The sequence below is a fragment of the Mustela nivalis genome (genome assembly GCF_964662115.1).
Source record: "Mustela nivalis genome assembly, chromosome: 3".
Taxonomy (NCBI): Eukaryota; Metazoa; Chordata; class Mammalia; order Carnivora; family Mustelidae; genus Mustela; species Mustela nivalis.
Genome location: NC_139022.1, coordinates 88,770,327 through 88,788,926, shown reverse-complemented (window position 1 = coordinate 88,788,926; position 18,600 = coordinate 88,770,327). Strand labels below are relative to the sequence as shown.

The following is an 18,600-nucleotide window of genomic DNA, read 5'->3' as shown; positions in this document are numbered from 1 at the left end:
AAGAAAGCCCACGGAGGGAGGGGAAGAAGAGATACAGGGTCGAAGACCGGCAGAAAAAAAGGCCACTCAGTAAGGAGAGGGAGAAGCGCGAGTAAAGCAGACCCCGTGTGGACAGGGGGAGGAGAGAGCGCAGAGGAGGCGCGCGAAGGCTGAACGCCCAGGCTGTCCGACCGACCCCGGCTCGCAGGGGTGCGCGGGCGCGGGCGGTGCGGGACGCGTGCGGTCCGAGGACAGGTCCCGGGGCTCTTGTGCCCCTGTCCGCAGCCGCCCGCGATGACCGAGGCGACCCGGGTGTGCTCGGGCTACTACAGCCTCAACCACAGCTTCGTGGAGCCCTTCGAGTGCCCGCGGAGCGGCGAGGGGGCCGCCCTGCTCTACTGCTGCGGCTTCGCCGACCTCAAGTACTGCTGCAGCGAGCCGGGCAGCTACTTCCCCTACAAACACAGCTATATGTGGAGCCTCAGGTGGGCAGGGCGGCGGGCTGACCGCGGGCTCTGGGGAGGCGACGAGCGGGGCCACCCCGGGAGTGGCAGGGTCACCTGCTCGGGTCGGGGCCCTCCGGAAAGACATGGAGGCTCCGCGGGCGGGTGAGGGACCCGCAGAGAAAGCGCGACCGGCTCAGAGCTCCCCCACTCCCCGCCCCGGGACGGGTTCGGTGCTGCCCGGGTCCCGCGAGCGTCAGGCTGTGGCCGCCAGAAGTGTGATTGGGCCCTGGCCCCCGGGGCTGGCGGGGAGGAGCGCGGGCTGGCGCCGGAGGAGCGCGGGTTGCGCGTCCAGGGCGCACGCAGTGCCGGTTCCGCCGCCCCGCCGCGCCCGCCGGGGACCAGTTCCAGGCAGGAGGCTCAGCCCGCAGAGAGAAGACGCGCAGATAACTTGAAGAGGTTTTCATTCTCTTTTTTATTTGTTTGGGCTTTTGGTGCTTTGAATAGAAAGGGGGCGACTTTGGGACTCATTTTAATGTATTAACCAAGGACCAGAGTGTTTAAAGTCTCTCTGAGGGTGAGAAGGAATCACCCTCAGAGAGAGGGTGTGTGTGTGTGTGTGTGTGTGTGCGCGCGCGCGCGTCTCTGTGTGCGACAGGACTTGACAATTTGCGCTTTTCAGATGATCTGACACTGACCCAGAACCGAAATGGAGACCCACAGGCAGGAAAGATTTTACTCTCTATAACACATACTCTGTAGAACGTTTTTCGGGACAGCCCTTTCTCAACACCTCGGCCACTCGGCCATTACGGGAAAGACAAGAGACTTTCTAAGGTGGAGTCTTTCTTGCTTTTTTTTATTATGATGGGAATTTACACATTCCACCTAGTGTTTATGCAGATATTTTCACTGTGAAATGCTCCCCCCCCCCCCGCCAAAAGATTGCAACCTTTGAACTTGATTCTTTGATTTTGCCTGGAGAATGAATGTGAAAGAATTCCAAATCCACCTTCCGTTGTTTCTCACACACCTATTAGCTTATGCGTGACGAGAGAGAGACTGCTGGCAAGCAGAAGGGTGTTATTTCTCTAATCCTCTAGCATGATCCAGAATTTGTCACACATGTCCAGTCCACAGCAAGTGACTTTAAATGCTATTTCTTGAGGCAGTAAATTATTTTTTCAAGATGTATTGCTAGCGTCAAAAAAAAAAAAAAAAAAAACCCAACAACAAAAAAACCTCAGAGTGCCACATTGTGTTGTGCCAGAGTGGGGCATAATCATGGAAAATAATGGCAGCTTATTCCTCTCATTTGGAGAAATAATCAGTATTGCAATGGCATATTATCTGGCCTGTTGGAAAATAGCATAGTAACCCAGCTCTGAGTCTTTCGAGGTGTTAATAATGACGGCAGCACCTTGGACAGAGGCTGGCAACTCTTAAGTCAAACTCGTTTGGCAAAGTGCCTGGAATTCTCGGATCCTTGAATAGTTCCAAAGTGATAGGCAGCAGAGCATAGGTTTATGAGGGCACAAAGAATGAATAGCTCGCTGGGGTCTTCATTCATGGACACAATGGACAGTATGGCTCGGTTCCTAGGACCTACAAAAATCATTTCAACTGAGAGCATCATTGGTAATGTTAAACCTGGGAATATTAGTTACTGAGCATTGAGAACACAAAAGGGAGGCAAAAATTCAGTGCTTCATTTCCCTCATATTCTTTGCTCTCTGCCCAAATTTAAAATAGTTCAACTGAGCAAAATATTCTCAAATTCACTAGCATTCGTTCTGAGATTCTGCAGCTGCTGGAGAAAAGCAGAGCACAGGTACCCCTAGGGAGTAAGCCAAGGTGCTAGGAAGGAGAACTGTGACATGAACAAGATTGCAGCCTCAGACCCCCCATCCCCAGGGACTGGAAAGCAGACTACCGTCATGGTGCTGTGAGGAAAGGATAAGGCTCTCTTTCTTGTGGTGGGCCCACCACAGTCTTTTTCTCTCTTCCAAATCCCTAACCTCTGAGGGCTTCCTTTCATAACCTGCTTCAGGACCTAGGAAAATAATGCCTGTTGCACAGGGCAACACATGAGTTCAGTAAGTAGTTGTGAAAATGACTGTTTTAGGAGATTCCTAGAGTTTTGTCTTTAAGCAGAGTTTTGTATGCAGGAAGCAAAGCTTCTATAAAATGGAACTGTAGCACAAGCTGTCTGTCAAGATTATGAAGAACCTTCTTTCATTATAACAGAAAGCAGAAAGAGCATGCTTTGTTTCTCCTACAAATCACATGATGGGTTTTTAAATTGTGTACATTAAAAGCTCACAATACACATGTGGAATTTAATTAGGTTGACAATCTTACTGATTACTTGACTAAATTACTTTTTTACTTTGAGCATTTTTTAAATAAATGGTTCTCATTTCAAGAATCTTTCTAGATGTGTGGCAGCCTAGCTGTCTAGTACAGCAGATAATGTTAATGAAGTGGATTATGTTCCCCTGTGTCTGCGCCTAGTCCTAACCCTCCCTGATGCATAGAACCTATAAAAGTTAGCTTTGGTGTCAACAAACATGAAAGACAAGTTACCAAAGCCAGGGATTCTCGCCCTTGGAAGAGAGCCCAGAAGTGAGGGCAAACTCCAATTTAAATGCAAAACATATACTGACTCTAGCCACAGAATTACCCAGTCCTCACTGTGTGCAGGGCTCGGGGGGACTGGGCTGACATTAAGAGACCAAGCACAAGTATCTTTGGAGGTCTGACTCCAAGTCTGTGTCCAAGGAAGCAATCTCTAAATGGTGGGGGTCCTTATCTCCTAAATCAAGGATAAAAGGGATGAGCTTGAGCACCTCACTTTTAATTCTGTTCTCCCTTTTTTCCAGAGCTCTAGCCTCCCTAGTCAAGTTCTCCCCTCCTTCCCTTTAGTACTTGTCAGACTTGTCGGAGCCCTGATCTCTAGGAAATAGCAGAAGCCTGCAGGCAGGCCAGGACAATGATGAAGAAAAAGGTCATTACTTTTTATGACAATTTCAATGTTGATTACTTTTCAGTGATGATTATACTATAATATACTTTTTTTTTTTTTTTTTAAGAGTTGGCAGGGAGGGAAAGAGAGAACCTCAAGCAGGCTTCTCACCCAGCCTGAGCCTGTCTACGGGCTCCATCTCACCACCCTTAGCTTGTGATCTGAGCAGAAATCAAAAGAGTTGGCTGCTTAACCAACTCAGCCAGCCAGGCACCCCTCTATTTACTATCATTTACTTCTGTTTACTATAAACTAAGTGCCGTATTCAGAGCTTTTAATATGTATGCCCAGCACTATGGGAAAGTCAACAGAAGTATGTGTTCTTGAGCAGCTTAAAATCTCTTTATATGTATTTACATACCCACACATACTCTGGATTCGAGAAAGTAAAGTACATATGTTTCCTTCTTAGTCTTTCAAGATAACTTTTTCCCAAGCTCCTTTTCCCATTTAAAAATATGAAGTTCACAGGCTTATGAAAACTGTGTTATTTCTCAAATGATTAGTCTTATAGATAACTGTATCAGAAGGAATTATTACAAAGTGAATGCAGAGAAAATAATATCAGATATACTTTTTTTTTTTTTTTGAGAAAAACACAAGGGTTTCTTCTTTAGTGCCAGAAGCCATTGGTGTTATGCTCTTTTAGAAAGGAAAAACTCAGGCTACACCTGCGTGTTCTATAAATTCTATAAACATTGCTTTCCTTTCTTCTTTGTTGTAAGAGTTGTGGTTTTGGATATTAGTAAGTGCTATCTTCCACACATGTCTCCAAAAGAAAAGTTCTCCATTTTTGGTAAAAATTCGCTTCACTACTTTTGCACTGGTCATTATTTTTTTTTTCATCTTTTGTGGGTGAACACAATTTTTCCTTCTAAAATATACTAACAGAGGTTTCTTTGACTCAAATATTTTTAGACTCGCCTGAGAGAATGATGTGACCTTTCACCTGCCATGAGTTCACATGGTTTTCCATACTAATGTTAATATATAAATGTGTAGAGAAAATAGAAGAATTTGAGGAAAGCAAACGTTGACCTGTAGATTTCCATCAGATACTGTTTATACTAAAATAGAGTTTGGTGAGGAATGACTGAAGCGAGGACGAACAATCTTCAGACCTTCTCTTTAGTGTATGTGTAAACCATTTTGCGTGACAGTGAGAATGTTCTTCCTGTTTCTTCAGCATTGGTGCCCTGGTTGGACTGGGAACTGCTGCCCTTGTTCTACTTGCCTTTGTCGTCAGCGTCTGTGTCCTTTGCTACTTATTTCTGTCGACAAAGCCTCAAAGATTAGACACTGGCCTTAAACTTCAGCACCTCGAGGCTTCTTCCACTCAAGAAGGTAATCTGTATCTATTATCTGCAGCCAACTTCCTGCACTCTATTCAAGAGAATCACCCGTCCCTGGGTAACCCACCACCCTGTGAACAATGAATGTTTTTTAAAAATTCAACTCATTATATGCCTTTATAGAAATTCACAGGAAATTAGGCTTCATGGTGAAAGACTTTTGAGAAATTGGGCCAAAGGACAGAAGAGGGGCAGGATGTAAATGTTCTCATGAAAAACCACCCATGGATCCAATAAATCCACTCTACTGTATTTAAGGCTCTTAGTTATAAAGGTTTTAGCCTCTTGGAGTTGTTTGTGGTAGAGCCAAAGAAGTCGAATACATAGAGGAGTGGAATATCTGATAATTAATTCTTGGGGTTGCCTTGCTCTAGATGGGTCAGTCAGTGGTCAACTGGGTGTTTACCTGCATGCCTGAGGGCTGCAGAACTCAGAGGAGGCGCCTAAAATATTTCAGAGGCATACAGAAGGAATAGAAAAACAGGAAAGGTAAATAGAAGACCGTCTTTGTTCTTGAACAGATTACGAACTAGGTAGGCTGTGCACATGCGCAGGGGCACGCAGAGTGACTATAAAGTAGAAAGAAATGTTTTTGTATAGTTTGTGGGACTGGGTATCATCATCTCAGTTACAAGGTGCCACACAAACGCTAATGGTTAGCATTATGAAAGTCAGTCAGAAAGAATGGTCACAATTTTTGTGAATATAAATTTCTGTTAGTGTATGTAAAAAGCAGTAGTCATAAATTTCAAGATATAGAGAGCATTTTTAATAAAAATTTAGAATCTATAAACAGACTACATACAGGTACCATGTACATGTATATATTTAGAATAAGAGACACGTGCTCACTAACTTCTGTTCAAAAAGAAAATGAAGGGGCGCCTGGGTGGCTCAGTGGGTTAAAGCCTCTGCCTTCAGCTCAGGTCATGATCCCAGAGTCCTGGGATGGAGCCCCCCATCGCATTGCTCAGCGGGGAGCCTGCTTCCCCTTCTCTCTCTGCCTGCTTCTCTGCCTACTTGTGATCTCTGTCTGTCAAATAAATAAATAAAATCTTAAAAAGAAGAAGAAGAAGAAGGAGGAGGAGGAGGAGGAGGAGGAGGAGGAGGAGGAGGAGAAGAAGAAGAAGAAGAATATATTAAAAAAAATAAAAGAAAATGAAAAAGTTTACTTTAAAAAATTTTTGGAAAATCACTTGCTTGGATGCTGTCTTTCGCCTGAACCCTGAAACTTATATTTCTGGAGTACATGCTCTGTGACCTTATCAAATACACTTTCACTGAATGATCACATTAGCTCTGCTTTCTTTTTCTGTAGAGCAGGTATCTCTCAGAGGGCGTCTTGTGTCACAGAGCAAGAGGCCAAGGTCCCTTGGCAGTTCTTTTCTGAAGCACCGTTTGGAACTGTGAGGCTGAATCAACAGAATGTTAGTTGAATTTAGTCCAATGGCTAAGATCCTATTTCTCCACAGGCAAAATGAAGCAGTGGTTTAGTGACTACCAAATCATTAGATCATAAAATCAATTTTTAAAATTTTTTAAAAATTCTTTTAAATTTTTAAATTCTTATTTAATTTTAAATTTTTATTAGCATATAATATATTATTTGTTTCAGTGGTACAGGTCTGTTATTTATCAGTCTTACAGAGTTCACAGCACTTACTATAGCATATACCCTCCCCAATGCATAAAATCAATTTTTGTTTTTAAATTTTCCTATACATAAGAATCACCTAGGAAGTTCGTTAAAACTGCAAACTCCAGACTCTGCATTTTAGAACAAATTGCTTCTCTTCCCAGCTAAGTAAGCCCTTGCTCTCCTGCTGTCTGCTCTCCACAAAGCAGCCAAAGTGTGCCTATTACAAGCTAAGTCAGGTATTGTCATTCCTCTGCTTAAAAACTCTAATCCCTTCCCATCTCTCCTGTTAGATACAGAAGTCTTAACTGGGACCTACCACGGCTTCTGTGGTCTGCTGTCTCCACCCACATTTCTCTCCTCTTCTGTGCACAGACACAGTAGTCTCTCTTGCTTTTCCTTGAAACTCCTCTGCCTCAGGGCCTTTGCATGTGCCGTCACCATGGTCCAGAAGGCTTTTCCCTCAGATACCCATATGACTTTCGCTTTCTTTACATCTTTACTGAAAGTCACCTTCCTAGGGAGTTCGTCCCTGGTCACCATATCTGGCTTTTTTTTAACTCCCCTCCAACATTTCATATACCCTTCCTGTTTTATTTTTCTCCTAAGCATTTGGGACTAATATACTATATATTTTAGTTATCTATTGTGTAACTTTTCTCCACTCCAACTGGAGAGTAAGTTCCCGGAAAGTACTAATTTTCACTTGTTTCCTCACTACTGTATCCCTATGGCCTAGAACATGTGACAGGGTTTGCTGAATGAACTGAATGAGTGGTACTACACCTTTACAGTACATGATCACAGGAACATCTTTCCTGTCCCCTCTAGAGGCATCATACAGTCATTAAATGTCTCCTCTATGCCATGTATTGTGCTAAACAGAAGTTGGTTGTTTTTCCTGGTTGATCTCAGGGACGGCCCCTAAATGTTATTTCATGTTGGCTCTGAGACCTAGCAACAGAATTAGTTGGCTTGTTGATTCAAGTATTGTAGCCTTACTGCTGCTTAGCTAAGGAGATCCATTAATGCGCTTCTGATGTCATTAGAAGCAGCTCCTTTCTTGCATGGAAATGTCTCCTCTCAAAAACATTGTGTTTATGAGGCCAGCAAAACTCAAGACACCTTTCCTGAGTGCTTGCTATTGACAAGGTAGGATTTCAGATGATCACTGCCTTACTGCTGCTTTCCAATGAGGTGATTCTGGTCCTCTGGGTTGATTTTAACCAAATCAGATATGGTGGAGTGCCCAAAACAAAATAGGTAATCAAAATGTCACTGAAATAGGGAGAGAGGGTGGTTTCTATTTGAAAGTGACCCGTTCAAGTGAAAATGCTGTGGTGGATTGTGAACTGTGAGACGCTCTGCTCCAGTGACTCTCCCACCTGGGAACAGGTTCCAGTGCTCTAACTATTAAAAGCAAGAAGTCTTTCTTCCACTTAAGGAATGCCTTCAAGGTCAAGGATAATAAATGTCTGCAGAAGAACCAAATAAGTAAACATAATATCAGAGGAAACTGATTTCATCTTCTTTCAAAATGATTCATTCTTAAGAGTCAACCTCCCATTATTTTACATTAATTTTTACAATTGAGACTGTTTTCATTACAGGCAATTTGGATGGCCAGAAGGGAAAAATGTTTCTGTGCATATTCTAAAACTGACGCAGGACACTAATCTTTCCTGTTTCTATAAATGATAACCATCTAAGTCTAAAATAGTCTAATCTTGGGTGGTTTTGCCAAGGTTTTCCCTTTGTGTATCTTTAGTCTATTGGTCTTTTTTTTTTTTTTTAACATTTATTTATGAGAGAGAGTGAGAGCATGAGGGGGGAGGAGTAGAGGGAGAGGCCTGAGGGACAAGCAGACTCCCCACTGGGGATGGAGTACAAGGCAGGGCTCGATCCCAGGACCCTGAGATCACGACCTAAGACGAAGGCAGATGCTTTAACTGACTGAGCCACCCAGGAGACCGCTTCTTTTTAATGTATACAATTTAAGCCTTTATAGGTTTTGAATTGATCCTGAAAACAGCAGGCCAGTGGGAGGGACTGCAGAGTTTCACTGGGCTACCTCCAGGGCTCACTTTGTACACAGGAACTGTCACTGATTGCCTTTAAACTGTGTCCCATTGTTCTTTTCTTCCCTTTTTTTTGTGTGTTTTGTTACACGTTTCCAATGCCAGTGTTTAAAGGATCCCCTTGCTTGTCAGTTGTATGGCTCCAAGAAGACGGCTGTGTGCAGGGCCTCTTCTCCAGTAGACTCGAGTAGAGGACTCATTTCGTAAGATGTGTAAGAATGAATGGCTAACAAAGAAGCAGTTTGAGGGGGTGAACGTCCTAGATCCCTGCTTCTCAAGCTTTTCCCCAGGAAAATCCTAAAAGGTGGATGAGAAAGGAACTTGTACCTCCAGAATTCCAGGGGCTACACTGGAAAGGCTTGCCTGAGACCTCTGAGCTTTAAGTTATTTCAAGTTCCTATTTTGTTTTATTTTTTTCCCCATCTTATTTTTAAAATTTACATCATTTTTTTTTCAATTTGGCTGAATTTAATGGCTTATTTGAGTCTAATAACATCTTCTCCTTCTCGTATCTGAAGAAAATTGGTGCTCCGGGAAAATCAAGCACATCCAGCCCGTGGTTCTGAGTACCCACTGACACTCTGGGGGTACGGGGTTGGGGGGCTGGAGGCCTGAGGAGAGGGGCTGCTGGAAGCAGGGTTCTAGGTGGAAATTAAAAGAGCAGACATTAGTAGAGCTGCTTGGCACCAAATAAAAGAATACAGTTGCGCAGAGATAACAGACAACTTCAAGCCCCTGTATCTAGTGGGCTCTTTTGTAAAGGCAGACGATACAAATGAAAACAGGTAAGCAAATGCTCACAAAGGTGCAGCTGTCTGGGAGAAAAACATAAATTACACGTGGCGTACTGAGAAACCACATCTGAAGATCACACAATTGTTTCTTCTGCCCATGAACAAAACATGACTCGGACTGGCTCCAAATGGTCTGCGGTATTTTTTTCTTCTTGGAAGAGACACCTGGAAAGAAAAACCTCTCTTTCAACTCACTTTTAATGATGGAAAATTAGAAAATATAGAGAAACAAACAAACGGTGTATTCCGGGGCCCCACCAAACAGAGATGAGGGTTGTTAACACCACGTCGATTTCTTCCATGGATTTGTGGTATGCAGGTCTACAACAAAGTGGGGGAGGGGGTGAGTCTTATGCTTTTTTTTTTTCACTGATCAGCATCTTTATTTGCCAATAAATAAATGCCTTTGCCATAGACTAGTTCCACTTTAATATCCTGATGGAGTGCTGTAGGTTTTTTATTCTTTTATTTCAATATAATTTTACATTGAAAAGTTGCAAGAATAGTATAGAAGGTTGTATATGTCTCCTCAGATTTACTTCATTGTTTTTTGGTTTTTGTTTTTTTTTTTTTAATATTTTATTTATTTATTTGACAGACAGAGATCACAAGTAGGCAGAGCGGCAGGCAGAGAGAGAGAGAGAGAGAGAGAGAGAGAGAGAGAGACGGGAAGCAGGCTCCCCACTGAACAGAGAGCCTGATCTGGGGCTCGATCCCAGGACTCAGGAATCATGACCTGAGCTGAAGGCAAAGGCTTTAACCGACTGAGCCACCCAGGCACCCCAGATTTACTTCATTGTTACATTTTGCCTCATCTTCTTTACCATTGATTTCTCTCAAGGCATATTTTCTAAATCATTTGAAAATAATTTGCAGATATCATGCCTTTTAAACATAAATATTTCAGTCAGTGTTTCCTAAGAACAGGATTTTTTTTTTCCTTGCATAGTTACAGTATGTTTATCAAAGTCAGGACATGTAACACTGAAACAATAATATTATCTGATCTGCAGTTCATATTAAAATTTTGCCAGTATCCTTAATAGCAATGTTTTTCTCATCTAGGATCTAGTCTTGGAATTCGTTGTCGTATTTCTTTAGCCTCCTTTAATTCTCAGGCTTTCTTTGTCTTTCATGATCTTGACATTTTTGAAAAGCAGAAGCCAGTTATCCTGTAAAGTGTCTTTCAATTTGTCTGATACTTTCTCATGATTGGAGAGAGATAATACGTTTCAACAAGAATACCACAGAAGTCATAGTCTCAGGGCATCCCATCAGGAAGCACATAATACTGGTTTGTCCCATTAGGGTGATGTGAACTTTGATTCGTTGGTTAAGGTTGTATTTGCTGGATTAACACATTGTAAAGTCACTATTTTCTCCTATTAATTCCTAAGTAATCTGTAAAGAGGTACTTTGACACTGAAAATATGCTGTTCCTCCTCAAACTTTCATCCACTCATTGATGGCTCTTGATTGAGTTTTTTCATTCAAAATTTCAAAAGAATTTTAAAACTATTATTATAATAGTTCTAAAATGGCGACTTTCCAAGCCCCATATTCCTTTGATGTTGATTGTTTGTTATTCTACTATAAGAAAGAGCTTTCCCTTCTCCCTCTTTATTGACCTATTCATTTATTTTTTTCAGATCAGTACAGACTCAGATGCTGTTTTAAAATATTCTATGACTGTCATTATTTATTCTGATCCTTACATTGTCTCAGATTTGGCCTGGGGGAGCCCCTTTAAATTGGGTCCTTTGTCCTTCTGAAATGTGTCCATAATTTTTTGAGAACTTTTTGGCTTTCTGTCACAAAATGCTGTGTCACAAAATTTTCCAGGCAGCCTGTATGTCCCCTGTTCCAGCCCTGGAATCTGACATTTATCTAAAAAGCCAGGTTCATTTTAGTTGGGAACAGGATTTAGAAACCAAAATCCAAGTATACCATCTTTTACTATTGACTTTGAACAAGCTCATATATTTTTTTTTCATTACACACATACATTGCACAAACTAAGTATTTTCTTAGCATAAATCCCTGAGAATAGACTTGTTGACCAAAGGACAGGCACATATTAAAGGCTGTGGATACAAGCTGCTGACTGCTCTCCAGAAAAGTACTATTTCATGTGTACTATTATTTCAAAAGATTTATGTTTTACTAATTTCCTTGAAAGAAAAATAATAGTGTTTTTATCTCAAATTAAGAGTGGGAGTACACTTTTTAAAATTTTTTAAAAATTTTTTATTAACATATAATGTATTATTAGTCCCAGGGGAACAGGTCTGTGAATCGCCAGGTGGGAGTGGACATTTTAATGGTTAAATCATTATTTCTTCTTTTTAAAACCATTTCTGAGTAATCTCTCCACCCAAACTGGAGTTTGAACTCTTGATGCTGAGATTAAGAGTTGCATGTTTTTCCAGTGGAGTCAGCCAGGTGCCCCGTCATTTCTTTTGTGGCATACTGTTGTTCATATCTCCTACATGTTTTTCTGTGGGGATGTACATTTTTCGCTGCTTTAAAAGAATTTTACACACAGCAACTCTTTTCCACATATATTACAAAAGTTTTCACACTTGTTCTCCTTGTATTTTAGTTTGTGCCAATTTTTCATTTAAAGAAGTTTCTCCTTTTGTACTTTCTTGGCGACTCTTGTAATGTTCAGGTTTCCAAATGAATTTTTGAGTCATGTTGTCAAATTTTTAAAAATCAAGTGGTATTTTGATGGGTTTTGCACTAAATGTATAGACAACTTTGTAGCCTTAACACCCATCCAACAAAACTCTGCTCAAAACTCTTGTTAATTAGTCTGCCAAATTATTTTGTAATACCATTATTTGTTTCAGAAAGACTTAAAACCCCATTGAGTGGGGAGCCCACCACTGGGCAATGGAGCTGAAGGCAGTCACTAACTATGTGAACCACCAAGACGCCCCCACAAAGCCTTTAAGAACTCACTGAGATCTTAATAGAAGATGGGGTAATTTGAACTCAACAATAGAAAAGGTTCTGTGCCTCCTAAAGGCAACTTTCTACTTACAGTAATGAGTTCGTAATTTCCTATGACTGCTTTTGTTCCTAGATGTAGAAAATCAAACTGCTCAGCAGAGCTATTACCACATTCAGTATTTGTGGGTCTTCGTCAAAGCTAGGGGTTAGGCAGTCTTGGCTGATGTTGGAACCAATGACCAAAATAGAAGCTAGTCTCTTGTGAAATTCATTTAGAGGATTTTAAATATGAGCTGAGTTATTTGTGAGTTATGTTAGTCGCCGGTGGTTGGAAAAATTTAATAATGCAGAAAAGAAAAAGGGAAAAAAGGCCTGTGGTGGAAAAAAATAGGATAGGAAAAATATTTCTGGATAGAACTGCCTTTGCTCATTGATAGATGAATAAAGCCAAAGGGCAAGTCTAAGACTGTAGCTTTTACGGTGAATTTTTAACTACATTTATTTGAGATACATATACATATACATATATATATATATATATATATATTTTTTTTTTTAAGATTTTATTTATTTGACAGAGGGAGAGAGAAAGCACAAACAGGGGGAGTGGCAGAGGGAGAGGGAGAAGCAGGCTCCCCACTGAGCAGGGAGCCTGATACAGGACTCAGTCCCAGGACCTGGGGATCATGACCTGAGCCAAAGGCAGTCACTTAACCAACTGAGCCACCCGGGTGCCCTGAGATACTTATATATTCTTAAGAAGGCAGGGTCGTGCACACGGTAAAGCACAATACATCAGCAGGTCACGGGGAAAGTTTTGCCCACTTCACCATTAACTTGGTATCCAGCCCCATGCTTCATAGTAAATTCGAAGGGAAAAATATCCTCTTGCGGATCAAAACCACTTAGGGTACAGATTTTTAAGGTGGCTTGTTTTCACTAGTCGGAACTATGGGATGAGCAGATTGTGTAGATTTTCCACCCAGGAGTAAAGTGAGCCAGCTAATTAGGAATTAGAAGCTGTGGTAGGACTGAGAATTTTACACAGAAGCTAGGGGGATGGAGGCAGATAATGGCAGAAATGCCTAATTACAGTTCTGGCCTGATACTCAAAGAGACAAAGACCTACAGGGGTCTCCAGCATTCTTTTGATATTTTGAAATGGCAGGCAAGGGCAGAGTTCATAGAAGTGTTTTAAGATAAATGGATTTCTGAGGACTGGTTCTGAAAATGAATGCAAAACTTAACCATGATCAGAAAAAATATATTGGTGCATTTCATGATGAGGATACGTGCAAAGATTGTTTGATGAATTGGATTTGAATTCTGGCAAAGGCCAAAGCTTTAGTGTAAATGCCAGTCTGAGAGGTATAGGATTAAAGGAAGGTTGAGATTTCCCTTTAATGACCAGACACCAAAAAAAAAAAAAAAAAAGAAAAAGAAAAAAGAAAAAAAAGAAAAGAATGAGCAGCAGAAAGAACAACTGATATCAAACCCAGAAAGACCAATAATGTTGGAGCTTTGTACTCTGCATTCAGTAAGGAAAAGGAGGAATTAAATATAAGGAAACCCTTTTATGTGTAACAAATCCCTTGGGAGCTCAATGGAATTATAGATTTCTTATTTAAAATCTAACCCATGTTGTAGTCCTGGGACAGAAAAATAGGCTGCTAATTTTATCCCTGTTGGTTAAGAAATTAACTTCTATTTATGAAAGCAAAACTAGGAAAAAGTGAAGTTGCTCAGACTTTTTCTTTCATCTTTTTTAAAGTTATTCCAAAGGGATGCGATTAGCTGGACTCTATATCACTGTAGCTACTCACTGCAGTTGTTTTTCTCTACATCCAGTTATCCAACTTACTGGAAAGATGTACACTGAAAGCACCTTTGGGTTTTGTTGTTGTTGTTGTTAAGTTTTGAGAAGAAAGTCAGCACTAGGGGTGTTAACTTGGTAATCAAAATTCCTGCTTCAAATGACATTGGTATGGTGTTTATAACAAATCTTTTCTTGTTGGCAAAGCAAACTGATTCTATTAGGGGGACTGCCTTACCTTAAGAAGCCAATCTAAGAACATAGATATCCATCAGCAGATGAATAGAGAAAGAAGATGTGGTATATATACATAACGGAATACTATGCAGCCATCAAAAGAAGTGAAATCTCGCCATTTGCAACGATGTGGATGGAACTAGAGGGTATGATGCTCAGCGAAATAAGTCAATCAGAGAAAGACAATTATCATATGATCTCCCTTATGTGAGGAATATGAAAGGCAAAGTGGGGTGTAGGGAAGGAAAAAATGAAACAAGATGGGATTGGGTGGTGGGATTATGGACACTGGGGAAGGTATGTGCTATGGTGAGTGCTGTGAAGTGTGTAAACCTGGTGATTCACAGACCTGTACCCCTGGGGCTAATAATACATTATATGTTAATAAAAATAATAATAAAAAAAGCCAATCTAAGAAACAAATTTGTATCTACACCCATTAGAACGATCCGGTAGCCAGGGGAATAAGGAGTTAGGGCTGGAGAATGGGTGTCTTTGTAAGTCCTAGATGAAGAAAAACCTGTAATATTGGAATATGTTTTCTTTTTCTTTTTTTTTTTTAAGATTTTATTTATTTATTTCACAGACAGAGATCACAAGTAGGCAGAGGCAGGCAGAGAGAGAAGAGGAAGCAGGCTCCCTGCTGAGCAGAGAGCCCAGTGCGGGATCATGACCCGAGCTGAAGGCAGAGGATTTAACCCACTGGGCCACCCAGGCCGCCCCAATACTGGAATATGTTTTCAAGCCTTTAAATCTCAGAGAGCGGTAGCAGACAGTAGTAGACAGGTTAGAGAAACTTTTTCGGTTGCTGCCAGAAAATGCATAATGGAAACTAAAGCGGTTAGAATGGAGATGACTTAGAGAGAACCCCTATGTTGGGAAATAGGCTCCTGAATTTGTTTCTCATTTAAAAAAAAAAAAAGACGAAAACAAAAATTGTATGTGACAAGGTAGATAAAAACACCATGAAAAGTGTTTGAAAGTCTTACTGAAGTATCTTACGATTCTAAGTATATGAAAAGCTTAGGAAACATGAAGGACTGGAATTAACCAACATTCAGTTCAGACTTTCAGGAACTCCAATAGAAATTTAAATTTTAGATGTTTCAAGAAATGCTTATGCAAGATGCAAAAGTAACCCAGATAATCTGCAACTAATTTACATCTTATATCCTTGATCTTTACCTGCTAGAATACTGAAGAGGACAAACAATGCTACGCCAGTCAAAAATTAACCTATAAAAATGTTGTTTTTCTCATGTTACATGAGGAAAACAGAATCAGTGGTCCCCACAGAGAATAAGTTCCATTACTTAAGTGCTTTGTAGCTAAATTTTCCTCTTCTTTTTTATAAAACTCCATTTTGCAAGTAAGTCAAGTCAAATGTATCAGTTTATTAGATTTTCATGCCAGCCTTTCCAGTTACTCCATTTAGCAGAATTATTGCTGACTGGTCATTGAGCTACTTGACAGGCTAGAAAATGTTGTGCCTATAACAAATTAACTTTTAAAAATCAAATTATATGGTTGAAACACTGTGATTGAATGTTGAGGAGAATATTTTCTTTCTTTCTTTCTTTCTTTCTCTTTTTTTCTTTTCTTTCTTTCAACCACCACAGAGGTTCAAGAGTTATAAAATAAAGCCATCTAAGCCCTTTACTTTAAACTTACAGTATTTTAAGATGAGCTCAGAGAACAATACCACCCACATTTCAGTTCTGTGGGCATGATCTAGGAGCTGGAGTGAGACATCATTCTTTATACCTTATAAATAATATTGCCCTCTGAGTGCTGAATTCTGACACCAACTCACAGTGGGGGTATTCTGATGGGGCCTGGGAAGCAGTCTGTACATTACTTATAAATGGGCAAAGCCAGGCAGCATGAACACACTGAAAGACGAGAATCGACTTATGCAAATAGCAAAGGGTAGAGGAAGCACCTGTTTCTAATAGTGGAACCTCTTGGCCAGTGGGTCCTGCTTCCTCTGAGGCAGGTTCAGAGCGGATTTTTCTAAAGGAGACTAATTAGGGAGGAAGAGGGTGGTAGGAACCAAAGGGCTGAGACCTGAGGGTCTCCTAAATCTAAGAGGCTGGGAGAAAAAAAAGGACAGAGGAGACCGAGAAGGAGCAAAGGAGACAGGAGGTGAGTCAAGAAAGGGTGGTATCAGGGCGCCTGGGTGGCTCAGTGGGTTAAGCCGCTGCCTTCGGCTCAGGTCATGATCTCAGGGTCCTGGGATCGAGTCCCACATTGGGCTCTCTGCTCAGCAGGGAGCTTGCTTCCTCCTCTCTCTCTGCCTGCCTCTCTGCCCACTTGTGATCTCTGTCAAATAAATAAATAAAATCTTAAAAAATAAAAGGGTGGTATCCTGGAAGCCAAGGAAAGAAAATGCAGACAGCATGCAGACTATGAAGTGGGCTAGGGATTCAGCACCAGGGGAGCCGTAGCAACAGTGAGATTTATCTACTGCTTCTACATATTTATACATTATTTAAATTTGTATGTATTTGTATATGTTTTATATATATTGGCAAACTAAACGATAAAATTCCTTTTCTTTTTTTTAAAGATTGATTGACTGACTAATTTAGAGCCTCTCATGCAGACTCCACGCTGAGTGTGGAGCCCGATGTGGGGGCCTCGATGTCACGATCATGACCTGAGCCAAAATCAAGAGTGGGATGCTTGACTGCCCACCCAGGCACCCCCTTAACTTTTCTAACACTCATTCTTGAAGAATGATCCATTTCTTTGCTTTAAGCTTTAGTTTTTTGTGATGAGCCAAGGTCCATATTCCTCTACCCTTGTGCATTTTGGACCCATATTTACGTGGAATGAGTGAATGCAATTGTGGCACAAATGTGGTTTTAAACATTACATCTAAACGGATTATGATCGTAAAGCCTTAAGAGGGCTGCACATTATTAAGATAAGCTTTAGTATAATTTTGTTCATTTTTATGCATAGGGATAGTCATACTTTTTTACTAAGCAACCCAGAAATTGTTGCCTTCTTCCCAAATGTGTAATCTCCTCCATGGAGGCACGGAAGACAAAAGGGTAAGCACGGAAATGAAATTCTTCTGTTACTAAGTGTTTCTCTTATTTGACTTTCAGAAGGAAATGCTCAAAACAACCTTGAAATGATTCAACTCTCACTCATCCACATAGCATTTTCAAGACATATTTTCAATATGGCTCCAAATGTATTTTTTAAGCACACATAGAGCCAAATTTTATGTCATAGTTCCAGATAATTATTTCATTTTGTTTTGTATTTTGCAGGGAACCCAAGCAGGAAAACCAAAGCCCCCAATTCAAATGCAGCATCAAATTCAACAATTGAAACGTCCTATGAAACTGATGATGTAATTCAAGATCCAAAAATGGATACGACACAAATCAAAACCGTGTATTATTAAAAACCCCGTGTTGCAAAAGCTCACTGGAGAGATGGAGCAATGCAAAGAAAGAATGCCATTTCAAATACAGTGTAATTGTAGTATTCAAAAATTCACCATTTACAAAGCAAGACCCAGCTGCATTTTTGATTATTCAATTAATTTATTAAAAACCCACTAAGGTTTCTGATCATGTGCAGTTTACTTTTATTTGCTAATTAAGATGTTTCTGTATTACATGAAATTATGCTAATACTTCAGGAGAAATTAAAGAACGTATCAATAACACAGACGAGCGAAACTATGCCAGTGTGGAACAATGAAAGATTTGTCACATTACCAACATTTCACAATTCTTTTGATACTCAGAGGCAGATCTTTTTATGAGAAGATTCTGAACAGGTAAATCTCAGGGTGGGGTGGTCTTATAAAACAAAGGTGGCCTGTTAAGCCTCTTAGAGATAAACCACTACCTTTTTTTCAGGGCTTGCTGGGTACAAAATGAATGTACTGTGTTTATACAACCTAATGTTCAATAACAAAATACGTAACAATGAATAATCTGCATAATAAATATTTTCTGCATACCAAGGATAACCATAACAAAAATCCTTCACTGATAAAATTCCTACGGAACTCCTAAAATGAAAGCTTTTTAAAAATAAATTCTCTATTTCCACCTAAGGCTATTGCATTAATATTGTAAGACATCTAGAAACAAAACTATGGTTTCTGCACATTGTAATTGTCTTAGAAGATTTTTATTCCTAAGTATGATTTCTATTATAAGAACACAGACCTTGTTTTCTAAAGGAATTTACTAGGAAAAAAGGATTACTTTTAAAAGCTGGCTCTGCCCAACACATCCACTGTGTTGTGTAACATTAC

The 18,600-nt window shown here is 40.5% G+C and overlaps 1 protein-coding gene across 1 annotated transcript; it reads left to right on the top strand.

Moving 5' to 3' along the window:
- Nucleotides 1–273: 273 nt before the first annotated feature.
- SHISAL2B (shisa like 2B) lies at nt 274–17,907 on the top strand (the record flags this gene model as incomplete). Its single annotated transcript, XM_082723096.1, has 3 exons — nt 274–464; nt 4,634–4,791; nt 17,597–17,907. 3 exons carry the CDS (start codon nt 274–276, stop codon nt 17,731–17,733), a joined length of 486 nt encoding a protein of 161 aa, XP_082579222.1. The 3' UTR covers nt 17,734–17,907.
- Nucleotides 17,908–18,600: the final 693 nt, after the last annotated feature.